Raw genomic sequence first — 20374 nt, 5'->3', positions numbered from 1 at the left:
TTGAGGATCAGCATGGCAGATGTGTTGTTGCCTACCCTTACCACTGTAATATTTGTGTTGTGGAGAAATTACCAGGCCGGAGACGGGAGTACAGTTAGTTTTCGTTTCGTCAAAACCCCTCGTGCTCTACAGTTCCCGGCATCCCAGTGCGCATGTGCATTTCCTATTAGGTGTAGTAACGTAACACTGCCGTAATGCATTACTGCTTAGTACCAGCACAGTAACTAATATAAACAGATGTAGATCCCAGAAACTACAACCACGTGGGGGCAGCACGTCAGAAAGTCCTGGATCCAGTTGCAGAGGGAGGTGTTTAGTCCCGGGATCCTTAACTTAGTGATGAGCTTTGAGGGCACTATGGTGTTGAATGCTGAGCTGTGGTCAATGAACAGCATTCTCACATAGGCGTTCCTTTTGTCCACGTGTGAAAGGCCAGTGTGGAGTGCAATTAAGATTGCACCATCTATGGATCTGTTGGGGCAGTATGCAATTTGGAGTGAGTCTAGGGTTTCTGGGATAATGGTGTTGATATGAGCCATGACCAGCCTTTCAAAGCACTTCATGGCTACAAATGAGTGCTATGGGTCGGTAGACATTTAGGCAGGTTACCTTGGTGTTCTTGGGCACAGGGATTATGGTGGTCTGCTTGAAACATTATGGTATTACAGACAGGGAGCTGTTGAAAATATCAGTGAAGACACTTTCCAGTTGGTCAGCGCATGCTCGGAGTACACGTACTGGTAATCCGCCTGGCCTTGTGAATGTTGACCTGTTTAAAAGGTCTTACTCACATTGGCTACGGAGAGTGTGATCACACGGTCGTCCGGAACAGCTGGTGCTCTCAACGCTGAGCTGTAGTCAATAAATAGCATTCTCACATAGGTGTTCCTTTTGTTGGGGCAGTTTGCGAATTGGAGTGGGTCTAGGGTTTCCGAGATGATGGTGTTAATGTGAGCCATGACCAGCCTTTCAAAGCACTTCATGGCTATCACTAGATGTTGGAACATTGCTGCGGGGACTTGCTTTCATTCAGCCAAGAGCATTAGTGAGGTCGGGCACTGATGTTGGGCAATTAGGCCTGGCTCGCAGTAGGCGTTCCAATTCATCCCAAAGGTGTTCAATGTGGTTGAGGTCATGGCTCTCTGCAGACCAGTCAAGTTCTTCCACACCAATCTCAAAAAAACATTTCTGTATGGACCTCACTTTGTGCATGGGGCATTGTCATGCTGAAACAGAAAGGGCTGTGATGGAAATGTTCTTGTTTGTATATAATCATAAGATTAGCACAATGCTGTGATTTTATAATAACCTGTCTTGGTTGGGTTCATGCCAGTGACTGGATCATTGCACAAAGGAGGAAACCACACTCACTCATAAGCAAATTGGCAGTACGCCCAGAACATTATCGTGGGACAAGAGAAGTGGAATAAATCAGTCAAATACAGGAACCAACCATGCTTATAACTTGTTAGTGTAGCAGTATAAAAGGACTGAAAGGGAACCTCCCTTTCAGAGTTTTTATCAAGTTTGTATTGAGTTTGTGAACCTCTACAGCCGTAATAATAAAGATGGCTTTATTTCGTTTGTGGTGGATTTCCACAGTCTAGACTCGCCCTCATTGTATGCTGCAGCATTAAGATATCCCTTCACTGGAACTAAGGGGCCCAGCACGAACCATGAAAAACAGCCCTAGACCATTATTTCTCCTCCACCAAACTTTACACTATACATTCGGGCAGGTAGTGTTCTGATGACATCCGCCAAACCCAGATCTGTCCGATCTGTCCATCTGACGGCCAGAGTGTGATACAAGCGTATCCAGAGAAGGCGTTTCCCTACTCCAGATTCCAATGACGGCCATCTTTACACAACTCTTGCCAACGCTTGGCATTGCGCATGGTGATCTTAGGACATGGAATCCCGACGAATAGTTATTGTGCTGATGATGCTTTGAGAGGCATTTTGGAACTAAGTAGTGAGTGTTGCAACCGAGGAAAGATGATTTTTACACGGTACACGCTTCAGCATTTGGCGGTCCCGTTCTGTGAGCTTGTGTGGCCAACCACTTCACGGTTGAGACGTTTTTGCTCCTAGACATTCCCACTTTACAATAACAGTACCTACAGTTGACCGAGGCAGCTCTAGCAGGGCAGAAATTTGCCGAACTGACTTGTTGGAAATGGGGCATCTATGACGGTGCCACATTGAAAGTCACTGAGCTCTTCAGTACGGGCCATTCTACTGCCAATGTTTGTCTATGGAGATTGCATAGCTGTGTGCTCGATTATATAAACCTGTCAGCAACGGGTGTGGATGAAAAAGCTGAATCCATTCATTTGAAGGGGTGCCCACATACTTTTGACCATGTAGTGTATCTGCTGAATTTAGTGGTGAATCAGGGGCTCTGTTCAGTTCTTACTTCTCTTGTTTTATAGACTTGATGCGCTCCATCAGGTTTTTCTCAGCCTCCGTGTCAGAGTCCAGTGGCTCATCGTTCTCAGGGACCACCGTCAAGTCAGAGCACTTCTTCTCATGCACCTAGGAGAGAGAGAACACACACACAGTTACTCATGGCACCTCAACGAGTAGCAAGTCCATACCGCACTGGTTTAGAGGATGGGGTGGGGGTGCCTGTGTAACATCATCATGCATAGTGTTTATTAATATCATGCCTGTGTCATTCCAGTGAGCTATGGTAACTAGAGGAAAGCATGCGGTTTTGTCATGATGAGTAGGGATAAACAGACACTATGAAACTGTTATTCAACCACACAACATGTAGGAACATGTCAGTATCTGGAGTGAGGGTTCTTATAACGATTTTACTATTGAATGACACTTGAGTCTGCAAATCAAAGCAATGGTTATTTTACTCCAGGAGTAAAAGACATCATCGAGAAGACAACTCATTCCCATGTCAATTATAAGGCTTGGTTCCGGTTAACAGGGAGAATCCACAAACCATCCATTCAATCCTGAGGTTGTACGGTGGGGAATCATACGTGTTCCATACAGCACAAGCGGGCTATGATCAAGAATTAATGTCACCCAATACTAGTCAAACCACAAACAAGTCACATGTAGAAAAGACCAACATCAACCCACACCGTCACTCTGAAGAACCTTCACATCACAGATACTGAGGGCTGAAACCAACATGCAGTATAACAGGAGTCTAACATCTAGACTATTAAAGGTACTAGTAGTAGGTATGCAGGCCGTTGTTCTCGCAGTACTGACACACACCTAGCACTGACAGCGCACCTAGCATTGACAGCACACCTAGCACTAACACACACCTAGCACTAACACACACCTAGCACTAACACACACCTAGCACTAACACACACCTAGCACAGAATCAACTGATCATTGTCTTCACCTGGATCCAGGTGTGTAACTGCTCGGCTATAACAAAAGCCTGCCCAGTTGCTCTCCAGAAACATAGTTGGGAGACCACTGCAGCACTGTATACCACTGTATTCCACCAATTAGTATGAAGAGGAGAGAGGGATGGGTGGCGGGTCATCGACTACTACAAGTCATGCACAGACGGTTGGTTAAGACAAACCGCATCTAGCTACCAGGAGGACCAGAGCAACGTGGATACGTACCACCACTCCTTTGTAAGGAGCAGAAACCCTGAGGGGCAAATGCCAGTGCAGCTGAAGAAAAAAAAAAGGAGAACCACAAAACAATGAGCAGTAAGCCATGGTGGATATTGGACAATACACTGACACTCAAAAACCTGCAGCCTTACTGGACTAGGAATGTCGTAGTACTGCCCTGCCCTACAGTATGTAGTAAATACAGTTGGTGACTATGGTCGGTCTGTCTACTGAGTCTATGGACCTGGTAAGTGTCAGTGTTGGGATCAATTCCATTCCAATTCAGTCAATTCAGAAAGCGACATAGAGAAGCATTGAGGAAAATTGGAATAGAAATGTCAGTTTGTTTCCTGAATTGGCCCCAACCATTGGTAGTGTCCAGATAGACCAGACCATGTAGAATAGTCCTCACCGTGTTCTGTCTCTTGAGTTTGAGCTGGTTGATGGCCAGCGCCTCAGCGTGCTCCAGCTGTTCGATCTCCTCCAACTTCTCATTGTAGCGTCTGATTTGCTCGTTGATCAACATCTCCACACACCTGGGACACAAAGACATTACCTGCTAGTTAGAATCTCTATTGTGGTAAAGGCACTGCATTGGTTTCTGTACAGTGAGGGTCGTACCTAGTTGCCTGAACAAAATATTCACTTAATAACAGCAAAGACTAGGGTTGAGATCAAAAAAAATCTATTCTAAGTGGACTATTCTTATTGTGGGATTTTTTCAATTTAAATTGATTTAAACTGAATTGATAAAAATAAAACAATGTTTTATACACAAAGTAACAGTGGTTTCTGTCTATGCAGTGATCAGAGAGATACTTACGTGGTGGTCTTGGCCACGTCCTTCATGCTCATGAGTGGGTCGGCGCTGTCTGGGCAGCGGAGGATGCAGGGGGCAAACACGATGGCCAGGGAGTTGGGAGACATGCGGTTGTGAGACTCATCTTTAGACACTCTGGAAGAGAGAAAAATATTACTTGTGGAATATTATATATAGCAATACACACTGCAATATTGCCCCAGCCATGAAGAGTATGTACTTGACTAGATGGAAGAAAAGTCTTTCCAAGGTGTTGAAGCATGCGGTGGGGAGCTGTTCCAACACTTTGTAGATGGCATGTAGCTGCTCTTGCTTTTCAGGAAGTTCTAGAGAGACGAGGAAAACACAACAACGCCACAATGTAGGGATTGATGACAGTCGACAATATTACACATTTTAACATTCAGTGGAATACAGGTAACTGACCAAATAAAGGAAACACCAACATAAAGTGTCTTAATACGGCGTTGAGCCACCACAAGCCACCAGAAATGCTTTAATGAGTCTTGGCATAGATTCTACAAGTGTCTGGAACTGTAATGCGACACCATTCTTCCACGAGAAATTCCATAATTTGTCATTTTGTCAAGAGTGGCGGAAAACGTTGTCTCAGGTGCCGCTGAGATATGGTGACAGACACACACACACCCTTTAAACCTACTTTGAGAAGAGTCAGAGATCTCTAGCCTTGGTAGCCAAAATAATGGGCAGCTGGACCTTAAGCATGATGGGATGTTTTAATAGCTTAATTAACTCAGGAACCACACCCGATTTCAATATACTTTGTATCCCTCATTTACTCAAGTATTTTCTTCATTTTGGCATTTACCTGTAGATTAGGAGAACATACCAAGGAGAAGATAACCCACCTGGGCTGATATAGGGACTCCCCCTTGTGGATGTATATTATAGAACACAATCCAAAATGACAAGAGTAGCCATCTCTCCCTTGATCATGGAGAAGAGGGAGGCAGAGCTATAACAGGACTCACCCACGGCCCGAAGGAAGTCATTGTAATGAGTGAAGGTCATGAGGGGGTCAGGCAGCTTTCTCAGCCACTGTTTGATCAGCCCTGTCACTGTGTGGATGGGGTAGTTCTCCAGGCACACTGCGTGGGGGTCTGCCACACAACACAACATCAACCATTAGACAGGTCATGGAATGGGAACATGAAGAGGTATACTTATGTCATAAATAAGATCTACATGGGCACGATGAAACTTGAAAAATACAACTACTCTTGTGCTTGTGTAGGTGCTTAATGTTAAGTCTTCCGTACACCCCTCAAATGAACTGTTACCCATCAAGATTTTAGCAGCTCTCTGGTTTACTGTTTATAATATTATGGGCTGGCCCTCACCAGTCTCCATTAGCTGGTGGAGCTCCTTCATGCGGTTGGCGGAGCCTGATTTGCGGTAGATTCCCTCCGTTAACAGGCCGTTCATCTCGACATGCTCCAGCATCATCTCCAGCACTATGGGAATGGGGTTGTCCTCACTGGTCAGGTGACACAAGCGCACCCCAAAGTGCAGGCCTCCCGACTCCTCGTCACTCTGCACACAGATAGACACCAACAGTCAGATATGTTAGTCAATAGTAACCTAGGGACCAATACAGATTTAAGATTCACACCTAAACCATGGAAGTATGTCAATGTCGTTTACAAATATGTGAGGTCAATGCCCACCTTTTTGGCACAAAACGTGCAGCAGTCTGTGACAATTTTGCAGAGGCACTTCTTGTGGCACACCATCTTACAATCTGGAAGAATAAAACCAGAATGGGAGGCTATTAACATTTGTATCCTTGACGACCCAGAATATAATGTTAATGTTTCACGTTATGTATGTTTAAAGCATGATCAGCATTCACATCAATCATTGGAGATTGTTATCCTTGTTATTTGGGGCGGCAGGGTAGCCTAGTGGTTAGAGCATTGGAATAGTAACCGAAAGGTTGTAAGTTCAAATCCCGAGCTGACAAGGTACACAATCTGTCGTTCTGCCCCTGAACAGGCAGTTAACCCACTGTTCCTAGGCCGTCATTGAAAATAAGAATTTGTTCTTAACTGACTTGCCTAGTAAAATAAAGGTAAAATATATATATATATTTTTTAAATTTGCACATCTATCACTCCAGTGTTAATGCTAAATTGTAATTATTTCGTCTCTATGGCCTATTTATTGCCTTACCTCCCTACATTTGCACACACTGTGCATATATTTTTCTTTTGTGATATTTAATGTACGTTTGTTATGTGTAACTCTGTTGTTTTTGTCGCACTGCTTTGCTTTATCTTGGTCAGATCACAGTTGTAAATGAGAACTTGTTCTTAACTGGCCTACCTGGTTAAATAAAGGTGCATTTAAAAAAAATATATATGTATACACATATATTAGTTGTTACTAGAGTGTGAGAGTTGTCAGAATGTGTGTGTGTGTGTGTGTTTGTCTGTGTGGTACTCACAGCTGCACATGTAGACTTTCTCCATGCCCCCGATATAGGAGTTGCACTGGTCACACGACTGCATGATGTTAACCTGGTACGTGCTGAACACATGGTCCAGGGGGTTCTCCATCTAAACAATCATACATTGTGTACATGTATCAATGTGTCCAATCATTTCATAAAATACATATATTTCTATAGAGAACAAAGAGTGGACAGGTTTAAGGATCGGCCCTTAGTTTGTACTTACGTTCTTGTATTTTTTCCGCCTCTTCTTCCGCGCTTTAGCAGGCTGAAATACAGACAAAACCATCAATATTTAATTTATTGAATCCATAAAGACGGACAATAATCAATATCCATGTATTCAGTACCAAAAATCAGTGTTAAAAAACAATGATATTTTATTTTTTGCATTTTACAAATAAGAACATTCAAAACAAAAATGAGGAGACAGTCACTTTGTTATATTGTTGTCTAACTTAGAAGACAACAGACAAAAATGTAAATGCAATAGAAAAACAAAACTAAATATGAGACATTGGACCAGTAGGCTACAGTACATTTTATACATTACGTGTGAAACATTACATGAGGATTATACAGAGATGCAATCAATGTTATGCGAGTGGACATTCTCCATATAATCAAGAAAGGATTGCCAAATTCTAAAAATTGTCTCTGACTTATTCCTCAAGCAGTATGTCCTTTTCTCCAGTGGGATACAACTATCAACTTCAGATACCCGCCTGCCAGTTGCAATCTGATTTCTGTTTCAAGGCAATACATTTTTTTGCCAATTGCTTGCACCATTTCTGTTAGCATTATTAGTGTGACTTTGCCTAAGATTGGAATTAGTGAAGTTAACCAGTAGACAGACCTCCGGGTCTAAAGGGAATGCAGCCCCCTGAATTGAGGATACGGTATCGCTTACCCCTTGCCAGAAACCGTGTAGTTTTGAACGTAGGGGAGGAGATACCAGGGTTGAACTTGTGCAATGTAGATGAGGTGATATAGAGCTGATGGAGGAAATTAAACTGGATCAGTCTATCTGGAGTTTAATGTGAATGTAACACCATCCCTGTATAGGTCACTCCATAGTCCCTCATCAAGACGAATACCAGGATATTTTACCCATCTAAGTCGGGGTTTATCTAGCTAAGGCAGTGGTAGTCATGACATAAGAGCATCGTAAACACAGGAAATGGTCTTGAACAGTGGTTGGTCTGCATGGCAAAGTTGTTTTTTCAATAGGTGACATCTTAAGTAGGTTCCATTGGCCCTTGAGAGTCACCCTAATAAAATGTCAGTTGTAGGTAACTAGAGGTCCTTGTTAGACAAGTTGTATTTCTGTTTCAGCTGTTCAAAGGAAATAAGAATTCTCTCATAACAATGTTCTAGAAGAGTGATTACCTTATCAGACCATGGTCTAAAGTTACTATTCTGGAAAAACCTTTGAAAATTGCTTGATTGGGAACCATGTTCAACCAGCCAGGTAATATATTCTGAAATTAGGGAGGTTTAAGCCCCCTTGACTGTAATCAAGGGTCAGTTTGTCCAGGCTAACCCTAGGTGCCACAAACTGTCTGGTCAGCTTGCCGAGAGAGGAAAAGAATGCTGTGGATACAGGGATGGGGAGAGATTGAAACAAATATAGAATTCTGGGCAGGATATTCATTTTCATTTTACCCATTAGAGAGAGCCAAGTCCATTCATTTACACAGGTCACCCTCCAACTTTTGCAACAAGCCAGCCAGATTGCGTTTAGAGGTTCTTCAGGTTACCATCCACCATTCTACCCAACTATGTGAATCCCATAGGCGACCGTCTACAAGGCAACTGATGCTTAATGGTATGATGGTCAAAGACAGACAACAGTAAGATTTTAATCAAAATTGACCTTATATCCAGAGAAAGAACTAAAATACTGTAATAGATTCTATAAGTGAGAGGTGATGTTCTGGGTTTGTTAGAAATAAGATAAGGTCGTCCTCAAAGAGTGATAACTTATGGGTATGGGGGCCCATCTCAAAGCCATGCATGTCAGGGCCCGTTCTAATGGCCTCTGCCAACAAAAAAAAGGGCAACTATCTGTTCCCCCTAAAGAGAAGGAAAGAGGAAGTAATCCCATTCGTACCAATACTAGTTTTAGGAGATTTGTTGAGTGATTTTATCAAGGTTACAAACACGGTGCCTAAACTGAACTTTTCTAAAACGCGAAGAGATATGGTAATTCGACCCTATTAAAATACCTTTTTGGCGACGAGGGAGACTGCGACACTAGGTATTTATTTTTTTGTAAGGTGAATTATATCAAAAGAACCTTCTGAGATTATTGGAGGATATCTGTTAATTATGGATCCAGTAAGATCTGGATTGACCAACAGGGGGAGGCATGACTCCAGTCTCTTAGATAGCATCTTGGTGACCAGTTTACAATCTGTTTTAAGGAGAGAGATTGGTCAATAGGGGGCACACTTCAGCGGGGATTCCCCTTCCTTGTGAATTACTGTAATCACAGTTTGATTGAAAGTCTCTGGAAAGCAGTTGTCCTCCCCGGCTTTTTAAAGTACCTCCATAAGGTAGGGGACCAACAGCCACTTGAGTACTTTATAGAACTCTGGAGGGAAGCCAGGAGATTTATTAGAAGGTAAAGATTTAATGTCCTCCAACAATTCAGGGACTGAGAACTGTTCGCTCAGGTGCGCTCTGTCTTCCTCTGACAGGCAAGGGAGGTTGAGCAAGGAGCGAAATGTCGATCTCTGATAGAACATCTTAAACATCTTAAAAGTATCACTAATTTCAGTAGGGTCAAAAGATCTCATTATTAAGAGTTTCTATAGCATTAATTGCCCTCTTACTTTCCTCTGCTTCCAGTTGCCATGCAAACACTGTGCTTTCTCTCCAAGTTCATAGTAACGCTGTTTTGATTTAGTAATGCCCCTCTCAGCTTGATACGTGTTCAGAGCATTATATTTAAGTTATTTATTTTCCAAAAGCCTTTACAGGTCTTTTGTCTGGCACCTTTGGTAGGTTTTCTCTAGCTCAAAGACTTCAGATTAAAGGTCATTCAGTTAGGCACAGTGTTTTCTTTTCAACCCTTTAGTCCAGTCAATGAGCCTTTCCCATCAGACTTTTAATGTGTCCCAAAGAATGAAACTGTCAGGACCAGAGGGTTTATTTGTCAAAGTAAAAACATTGATCTGCTCTTTGATGAATGAAGGTTGCTTCCGGAGTGTAGAATTTAGTCTCCATATATATATGCTTGGTAGGAATGGAGATGGCTAATTCCAGAGGAGAATGGTCACAAAGCAATCTGGTGAGACAATCGGTATCTAACACTATGAAACAGTTGGGTTTGACAGCAAAAAGTGATCTATGCGTGTGTGTGTGTGTGTGTTGTGTGGGTGTGAATAAAGAGTAGTTCCTATCCTGTGGGTGCATTCGTCTCCAGACGTCTAGTAAATTGAGATCCTTCATGAATGAGCTTGAACATAAACATATGGTCATCGAAGTTATGAGCATAAATATTCAATAGGGTCCCAGACGGAATAAATATGCCCCTGCACCAAAACAAACCTGCCTGAGGGAGCAGACATGGTGTTGCTGACACAAAAGGGGATGTGTCTACTTATCAAAATTGCAGTCCCTCTTGAGGCCGCAAAAACGAGGCCGCAAAAATGTATCCTACCCATTCCCTGTTTAATTTCTTGTGTTTACTGGCTGTACAATGTGTTTCTTGTAAGAACACAACATCAGCCTTCAATAGTCTATACCTTAAGAAATGATCCTCTTAACTGGGCTGTTAAGATCTTTTACGTTGAATGTGACATATTTTTGTGGATTAAACATGGGTTGAGTTTCTAATATATAACCTGATGGTAATTACTCGCATGTAAATATTCAGGTAATGTTTCAACTTTGATGTGAACACTGAAGTGACCTGTCTCTCTTTAGGAAGGAAACAACAATAAAAAAAGAAAAACCCACCAATTGTCGGACTAAAACCACAATCAAACATGAAAACACTTGTAGAGAGACGATGTAGCTTGCTTTCCATCTTGCTCTTACTAGCTAAGCTTTGGCATGAACTAAAACCTACGAGCGCTCTACGTTGAAAACAAACGTTGTGAATAGACATTTATGGCGGAATATTTTACTGTCAACAATAAGGGCTGCTTGAGTCTCTTTTCAGGAGAAGAGGAGAAACAGAAATGGGGAAAAAGCAATGGGCCTACTAATTTGTTTCGCCCGGTGGATATTGTCAAAACCAAAATATACTCCACTGTAAATGTAATAGAACTCACCACGGGAAAAATAACTCAGTTGAAAATGTCCAAATCAACTGTAGCGACCAAATCACGTTGTAAACAGATCCAAATTCCAAATAGACATCAGCAGTTCAGTCCCAGGAGAGCACAAACAAGAAAAATCCCAATAAACTGCGTCAAATCCCACAGATAGACCCACAGATAGCCGGTGATGTTCTTGTCCTTCAGGGCTTTGGCAACTGATTTGAACTGCTTACAACGTCTGGCAAGATCCAGGCGCATATCCGGCTGACACTCTTGCCATCGATGGTGATGTCCCCTTTGGCTCTTGTGAGTCGCAGTATCTTCACCTTGTCCTGGAAACGGAGGAACCTGATCAGGACGGTCTGTGGAGGCTCATCTGGTGTGGGTTTTCGGTGTTAAGGCTCTGTGGGCGCATTCGATTTCCAGCAGCTTAGTGTAGTTGGTTATACGCAGGACATCAGGGATCCATTGAGTGAAGAAACAGACAGGGTCACTGCCCTCGCTGTCCTCCTTCAATCCCACCACATGGATATTGCTACGTCTGCTCTGGTTCTCCATCAGGTCCGCCATGTTTATGAGATAGGCATTGTCCTTCTGCAGCTGTTTGATAACTTGATCATGTCGGGTTACGGTATCTTCAGCTGTGCTAATGCGAAACTCAGCCTCAGTCGTTCTCAAAAGGAAAACATTCAGGGAGGATTTCAGGCTACCAATGGAAGAATAAAGTTCAGCCTATTTATTGTACATTTTCAGTGAAAGACCTTCGTTACCATCTTACATTTCCTGGAGGAGAGTAGCAAGCATGCCTGAAGTCTCAGAAGAGGCTACTGAGAGGAACAGTGTGGAACTGTCATCTGCGTTATCAGGGATAATGCTTATCTTGCTAGCTGTGGCGTTATTATCTTGGGATTCAACAAAGTTTTGGTCATCCTTCTTGCCTCTCGGATTGAGGTCCATGGCCCTTGGGAAGGTAAGCGCTTAACAGTTTATCAGCCGATGTCAGAATATTGCTTCAACGTTGATATTTAGGTAGTAATAGGATAACTTTGAAGAGCTCGGTTTGTTTAATGTCTGCTCAGCTCCGCGGCATAACACGCTGCGAAAGTGTTGTTTGTGCCAAGTGTTACAGCATAAACCAGGGTGCTTGGAGTTTGCTACTACGATAATAGCCCTATGACAAATATGCAGGGTAATCCTTCACCTTGGCTGGTTCTGCCTCCTCCTTTTTGATCTCTCCCCTGATGAAGCCGTCCAGGACGGACTGGAACAGGTTGACCACCAGCTGTACCTCTCCCTTCTGCTTCTCTCCTGCCAGGCTGATTACCCTCTTCTGGTAGCCACGCATCAGACCCTTGTAGCCAATATGGTGTGTCTGTCCACCATGGGTGAGAGAAAGAGAGAGGGGAATAAAGCAATTATCATCCATACACGGGAGTCACTCAATTGATAAAGCAGCTTCCATATCTATAGGCCTTGCGTTCCGCCACTCACCGGGAGAGAGTACATGCCCTTGATGGTCTCTCTGAACTGCATGGTGGCTGTGATGAAGATGTTTTCTGTGGCAGACAACTGCTTCCCTCTGGAGCGGAAGTCATTCACCTACAGAGAGAGAGTGGATTTTTGGAAGCCCTTTATCTACTTCCCCAGAGCCAGATGAACTTGTGGATACCATTTCTATATCAGTGTCCAGTAGGAAGGAGATTATGGGTAGATTCATGAGCCAACGCTAACTATCTTAGCTAAGCTAGCACTAACACAAGATAAAGGGCGTCATTGCCAAAACCCCAAACTATCCCCTTAATCATATTGTGGAGCATACTATAAGTGTATTTCTCCTCTATGCACCTGAAAACTACAAGAGGTGTGTGACTGAGATCAACTCATTTCAGTTAGCTTTTAGCTGTAACATTAATCAGAATATGGTTGGACCTGATTCCCCAGGAATTCGTCCAGGTGTCGGAGCTCGTTGGCATTGGTAATCTCCCTCTCCAGAGAGGCGTTCCATTGCTCTGACACATGCGTGGCCCGGCTGATCTTGATGGTGGGGTTCTGGCTCACTGCCCGGCCTCCACTAGCAGGGTCTGGGTGGGAGCGGGATGTTTGTGAGAGAGGCAGGGCTGTGTGGAACGAAGACGGACAGACAAACAGACAGAGAGAAAGAGACACAGAAACAAAGAGACAAAATTGTCAATATTTTCAAGCATCATTATATACAATATTCACTACTTTACCTTTTCTACATTTTGCTGTGTCACAGCCTACATTTAAACAAATGTAATTGTATATATTTTTGTTACTGGCCTACACACAATACCCCATAATGCCAAAGTCGAATTATGTTTTTAAAATTTTATACATGAATTAAAAATGAAAAGCTGAAAAGTCTTGAGTCAATAAGTATTCAACCGCTTTGTCATGGCAAGTCTAAATAAGTTGAATAGTAAACATTTGGTTAACAAGTTGCATAATACGTTTCATGGACTCACTCTGTGTGGAATAACTGTGTGGAATAATAGTGTTTAACATGATTTATTAATGACAGCCATATCTGTATTTCAAACACAGATTCAATCATAAAAAACAGGGAATTTTTCCAATGCCTCGCAAAGAAGGGCACCTATTGGTTGATGGGTAAAAATGTAAAAGCAGACATTGAATATACACTACAGTTAAAAAAAGTGTGGGGGTCACTTAGAAATGCCCTTGTTTTTGAAAGAAAAGTACATTTTTTTGGCCATTAAAATAAAAGAAAATAGATCAGAAATACAGTGTAGACATTGTTACGGAGGCCCATTATCAGCAACCATCATTCCTGTGTTCTAACAGCACGTTGTGATAGCCAAATCAAGTTTATCATTTTAAAAGGATAATTGATCATTAGAAAACCCTTTTGCAATTTTGTTAGCACAGCTGAAAACTGTTGTGCTGATTAAACCAATAAAACGGGCCTTCTTTAGATTAGTTGAATATCTGGAGCATCAGCATTTGTGGTTTCGATTACAGGCTCAAAATGTCCAGAAACAAAACTTTCTTCTGAAACTCGTCAGTCTATTCTTGTTGTAAGAAATGAAGGCTATTCCATGCGAGAAATTGCCAAGAAACTGAAGATCTCATACAATGCTGTGTACTACTTCCATCACAGAACAGCGCAAACTGTCGCTAACCAGAATAGAAAGAGGAGTGGGAGGCCCCGGTGGACAACTGAGCAAGAGGACAAGCACAGAGTGTCTAGTTTGAGGAACAGACACCTCTCACAAGTCCTCAACTGGCAGCTTCATTAAATAGTACCCGCAAAACACCAGTCTCAACATCAACAGTGAAGAGTCAACTCCAGAATGCTGGTCTTCTAGGCAGAGTTGCAAAGAAAAAGCCATACCTCAGACTGGCCAATAAAAATAAATGATTAAGATGGGCAAAAGAACAGACACTGGACAGAGGAACTCGGCCTAGAAGGCCAGCATTCCGGAGTTGCCTCCGGGATGCTTTTCTTTCACTGTTGACGTTGAAACGGGTGTTTTGCGTTGTATGAGATATTCAGTTTCTTGCCAATTTCTCACATGGAATAGCCTTCATTTCTCAGAACAAGAATAGACTGATGAGTTTCAGAAGAAAGTTCTTTGTTCATGGCCATTTTGAGCCTGTAATCGAACCCACAAATGCTGATGCTCCAGATACTCAACTAGTCAGTCTGAAGGCAGGCAGTTTTATTGCTTTAAAATCAGAACAATTTCCAGCTGTGCTAACATAATTGAAAAGGGGTTTTCGAATGATCAATTAACATTTTTTTTAAATGATAAACTTAGATTAGCTAACACAAAGTGCCATTGGAACACAGGAGTGATGGTTGCTGATAATGGGACTCTGTATGCCTATGTATATATTCCATTAAAAATCAGCCGTTTCCAGCTACAATAGTCATTTACACCATTAACCATGTCTACACTGTATTTCTGATTAATTGGTATTATTTTTAATGGACAATTTATTTTGCTTTTCTTTCAAAAACAAGGACATTTGTAAGTGACCCCAAACCTTTGAACGGCATTGTACCTTTGAGCATGGTGAAGTTATTAAGTTATTAACTTTGGATATGTATCAATATACCAAGTCACTACAAAGATACAGCCGTCCATTCTAACGCAGTTGCCGTACAGGAAGCGAACCACTCAGGGGTTTCACCATGAGTTCAATGGTGACCTTAAAGAGTTTAACGACCGTGATAGGAGAACTGGATGGATCAACAACATTGTAGTTAGTCCACAATACTAACATAATTGACAGAGTGAAAAGAAGGAAGCTTGTACAGAATTAAAAAACATTCCAAAACATGCATCCTGTTTGCAACAAGGCACTAAAGTAATACTGACAAAATAAATTGGCCTAAGGCACTAGCTGTGCCACTAGAGATCTTGGTTTGAGTCCAGGCTCTGTCGCATCCGGCCGCGACTGGGAGATCCATGGGGCGGCGCACAATTGGCCCAGCATCGTCCAGGTTAGGGGAGGACTTGGCCGGCAGGGATGTTCTTGTCCCATCATGCACTAGCGGCTCCTGTGGTGAGCCGGGTGCAGTGCACGCTGACACAGTGGCCAGGTGTACGGTGTTTCCTCCGACACATTGATGCGGCTGGCTTCGGGGTTAAGGGGGCATTGTGTCAAGAAGCAGTGCGGCGTGGCCGGGTTGTGTTTCGGAGATGCATGGCTCTCGACCTTCGCCTCTCCCGAGTCTGTACAGGAGGTGCAGCGATGGGACAAGACTAACTACCAATTGGATACCACATAATTGGGGAGAAAGAAGTAAAAATAAATAATACAAATATATATATATATATAAAAAAAGATTGGCAAAGCAATTAGCTTAATACAAAGTGTTGGGTACCACTCTCCATATTTTCAAGCATAGTGGTGGCTGCATCATGTTATGGGGAAACTTGTAATCCTTAAGGACTGGGGTGTTTTTCAGAAAAGAAAAAGAAAAAAGAAACCAAAATGGAGCTAAGCACAGCCAAATCCTAGAGGAAAACCTCGTTCAGTCTGCTTTCCACCAGACACATTTCAGCAGCACAATAACCTAAAACACAAGGCCAAGCCTACACTGGACTTGCTTACCAAGAAGATGGTGAATGTTCTTGAGTAGCTGAGTTTTGACTTCTATTTGCTTGAAAATCTATGGCAAGACCTGAAAATGGTTGTCTATTAATGATCAACAACCATTTTGACAGAGCTTGAAGAATTTTGATAAGAATAAATGGGCAAATGTTGCACAATTCAGGTGTGGAACGCTCCTAGAATCGTACCCAGAAAGACTCAGGTGTAAATGGGACATTTCTGTATTTTATTTTAAATAAATTTGCAAAATTTTCTACAAATATGTTTTCACTGTCATTATGGGGTGTGAAGATGAGAAAAAAAACACTTAATCAATTTTGAATTCAGGCTGTAACACAAAAAAAATGTGGAATAAGGGGTATGAATACTTTTTGAACACACTGACCTTACAGTAGATGTAAAGTAAAACAAGCTGTAAAATGTACGTTTTTGGGACTTGAGAGCCTTTTATATATATTGTTTTGGCCAGGAAATGAACACTTCACTTGATTCCAAACTCGTTTTTTTGGATTTTCATATCACTTTGTTGATAAAACATCTCCTTTTTAATTCTCTCTAACGCCAAACTGTGACGCACTGCCATAGCAAGAGGCGAGAGCCAGTTTCACAGTCAAAACATGATGAAAGGTCCAAACTATGTTGTTATGATAGAGCTTAATCCTACTTGACTAATTATTTACCAGAAAGCAACTTATTTAAGAAACAAATCCATTGGAGAAATACACCTGTATTTTCTATCTGGGTCTCATGTTCAGGAAGTGACTGACCCTGTATCACCCCCTACATCACTGCCTTCTTCCAGCACCTTTACATGAGTAAGACCACTGCCATTTCCAGGCCAGATGGAATCTTAGCACAAATACCACCTTATTTCAGTCCCAGAGAAACTCCCAAACTTATACAGTATACGCCACTAAAGGCAAGGACAAGTAATTTGACAGCATATGGGGCGGCAGGGTAGCCTAGTGGTTAGAGCGTTGGACTAGTAAACGGGAAAGTTACAAGTTCAAACCCCCGAGCTGACAAGGTACAAATCTGTCGTTCTGCCCACTGTTCCTAGGCCATCATTGGAAATAAGAATTAGATCTTAACTGACTTGCTTAGTTAAATAAAGGTAAAATAAAACATTTAAAAAATATGCCGGAGACCAGCTAAATAGAGAAGTAAGAGATGTTTTTTCAGATGGAAATGTGCCATATCGGGTATCTAGGATAATCAAGTGATGTCAACATATGAGAGATTCACTTTGAATTACCATGTGACTTGACCAGGAACAAAATGTACGCTCTAGTTATTATAGCCTATTGTAGAACTAGGACCCAGAGATTTTCCTGGTCAGGTCACATATTTGGTGTGCCCCAAGGCTGCATCCTGGTGCCTCTCACCTTCTCCCCGGTCGCTCAGGTCTCCATCGTCAGGAGTATGAGCTTCTTTATGGGAACGTTTCTTCAGGATCTTCCTCAGGAACCCTGAGGATCTACAGCACACACAAACACTCAACACCACACCATCAACACACTCATACAGTAGGAGTCAATACAAAAACACTAATTGTAACATTTATGGGTTATTGATGTGTATTATGGTTTTTAATGGGTTTGAGTGTAAATAGGCACAGATGAGTAATGTATCCAATCCTACTAATATGAACAACATAATTACAAGAATAATTATCTGTATCTGCCACCATGCAGGAGAATCGGATAAAACATGCTTTGTTTTAGTGATCAGAAGTTTTAGATGTGAATGTTGAATCTTTGTGAATGTCAAGGGGCAGAGGGTTTTTGTATGTAAGCCTACAGTAATAAATGTTCTCATCTGTCCAGTCCAACACCACATATTTTCAGGGTTTATAGACCGACTCTGCTCAATGAGTGCCATGGTAACAATCTTTAAACAAAATCAAAATAAAGACCAATATTTTGATTGTCCAGCCTGATAAAAACGTTGGAACAGTAAGGCACAGCACATCCCAAAAAGTGGGGAACAAGTCAATCCGTTCAGAGTAAATTAAGTTAAGGAATTTCCGGAATCTATCCCCTCCAATAACAAACTGCCTCTATAGCTATATATGGGAAACTCTAGCTTGTGCAACGTGCCATATGAAGGAGCTAGACAGTTTGATTACACACGGAATAGTGTTTTCCCATGGGCTATCTGCCTCAGACCTCCGGGGTGGATGAGATTGTCTAGTGAAGGGTTTTCCTCCACAGTTACATCCGTCTCTTTACATTAACATCACATTCAAGCATCTTCCTAGGTTCCTGTTTTTCTATTTGCATTGCTTGCTGTTTGGGGTTTTAGGGCAAGTTTCTGTATAAGCACGTTGTGACAACTGCTGATGTAAAAAGGGCTTTATAAATACATTTGATTGATCATTGGGGTTATCTGGAAGAGACCCTTAGAACATCATCATATGCATTTTAACATCCAAAACACAAGGCATCAAACCATAATATTGGCCAACTAAGGTTCTATACCGCTAGTTCCAAAACCTATTTATGTCGTGATTTACTAACAGCTTTTGGAATGACTCAACTAAAAACAAAGCCAATATTTGTAGGTCCAAGCCAGTCTCTTGCACAACCCAAAACGAATCAGCCGTTAATCAGCCGGGACTGCCCTGTCCCCCATCCTGCTGTAAAATATCTAACATTAGTTTCCCTGAAGCAGTGTACTTCTCTGGGGTGGGCGGTAGAGTTTGGACAGTGTCCTGGTGGCCTGAGGTGTCATGGGTCCTCCTCTTCATGCTGCCCTTTGACCAATCCTCTACAGCAGACTGGAGCTGCAAGGACAAACAATAAGATCAATGTGAAGAATCAAACTATACTGTACAATTCCCATCATGTTGAGCAGATGATTGAAAACAGTTTGAGGAGACGAGGCCTTGGTAAAACTTGATAGTTTCATTTGCGATAGGAAAGAGAAAAAGAATGACCCCAACCCAATATTTTTGTATTTGACCGTTATTTGACTAGGCAAGTCAAATAATACCAAATTCTTATTTTCTATGATGGCCTAGGAACAGTGGGTTAAGTGCCTTGTTGTGTTTGGAATGTTTACGGTAACGTGTTCTGACCTATTAGAGCCAGAGAAGTACAATGACACAAAGCTTTCATTCAAATGTCATGAATAAAGAATGCGATATGCTAGCTTCAACCTGTTCCGATCTGATGTGCTGCCCTCGTATTTGATGAAAATAACAGTTCATAAGAAAGGGCAAGGCACACAATGCTGCTGGGACATATGCAGTGCTTACTTTTTTGCTCTTTACTTTAAATCGCTGTTGATCTGGGATTGGAATTCAGCATTTTTACTGGTGTCTTGGTTTTGTCTTCACCCAACGTTTTTCGTTCAGCTTTTCGCTTTGGACGTTTTTATCTGCTCCACCACGCACCTGTCCGGTAAGGTCGAGCTCTACTCAGCCTCCCGACAAAGCATCCCCCAAGCGGGTGACACCTACTCCCATTGCCTGCAGCACTGCTGCTTGGATCCCAACCGGCGATCTGCTCCTCATCTCCCCTGGCCCGTCTCCACCTGTCTGGTACAGATAATCCTGCCACTCAACCCTCTCTCCCAAGCCTTCAGCACACACAGATTTTGGACTGCTCTGAATTTTATGTAGGGCAATTCATTTGTGCTTTACTCAGAAACGCTTTAAAATAAATTAATAAATAGTAGGCCTATATTAATAATCTGACTTTTATAGCCTACTGGGCTCAAAGAACTACTCTCTCACCTTATTTTGTTGGGACGAGTGACTCTTTGAGTGACTTACAATGACTTACAATGGCTGGCTCCAAGACGTTTTACTTTGTTGTGCTTTGTGCTATTTGCTCAATGACTCCTGTTCACTTTGTTGACAATGAGTTTGCTCATTTACCCGACCGTGAAGACAGAAAGTTTGTTCCTACACTTGTGACTCTGTCTCTCGGCCTCCCATCCTACTCTAACCCTCTCCCGCCTACTTTGCATTCATGCTACCTGATGAAATTGCAGTACAATATGATCTTGTTGCCATCTGATGCAAATGATAAAGTCAGTAAAAAAAAAATCAACAATGCAGAACTCTGGTCCGCCTACTATTGCTACTGCC

General features: G+C 42.2%; 1 protein-coding gene across 8 annotated transcripts in view; it reads right to left on the bottom strand.

The window, feature by feature from the left end:
- Window positions 1–20374, bottom strand: part of LOC118401423 (unconventional myosin-IXb-like) — a 120198-nt gene that overhangs the window by 12201 nt on the left and 87623 nt on the right. For 5 of the 8 annotated variants that reach the window (XM_052475144.1, XM_052475143.1, XM_052475145.1 and 2 more), the window contains 15 exons: window positions 18933–19063; window positions 17664–17755; window positions 13102–13289; window positions 12664–12771; window positions 12374–12544; window positions 7128–7169; window positions 6896–7007; window positions 6117–6190; window positions 5790–5982; window positions 5421–5549; window positions 4649–4754; window positions 4432–4563; window positions 4021–4144; window positions 3615–3665; window positions 2420–2538 (listed from right to left, as the gene is read on the bottom strand). In XM_052475144.1, the coding sequence (XP_052331104.1) occupies window positions 2420–2538; window positions 3615–3665; window positions 4021–4144; window positions 4432–4563; window positions 4649–4754; window positions 5421–5549; window positions 5790–5982; window positions 6117–6190; window positions 6896–7007; window positions 7128–7169; window positions 12374–12544; window positions 12664–12771; window positions 13102–13289; window positions 17664–17755; window positions 18933–19063 (1772 nt within the window). The remainder of the gene's footprint in view (window positions 1–2419; window positions 2539–3614; window positions 3666–4020; window positions 4145–4431; window positions 4564–4648; window positions 4755–5420; window positions 5550–5789; window positions 5983–6116; window positions 6191–6895; window positions 7008–7127; window positions 7170–12373; window positions 12545–12663; window positions 12772–13101; window positions 13290–17663; window positions 17756–18932; window positions 19064–20374) is intronic. The other 3 variants (XM_052475146.1, XM_052475141.1, XM_052475140.1) reach the window with 2 other exon arrangements.

This window comes from Oncorhynchus keta, chromosome 22 (genome assembly GCF_023373465.1).
Source record: "Oncorhynchus keta strain PuntledgeMale-10-30-2019 chromosome 22, Oket_V2, whole genome shotgun sequence".
Taxonomy (NCBI): domain Eukaryota; kingdom Metazoa; phylum Chordata; class Actinopteri; order Salmoniformes; family Salmonidae; genus Oncorhynchus; species Oncorhynchus keta.
This window is presented reverse-complemented; position numbering and strand designations above follow the sequence as displayed.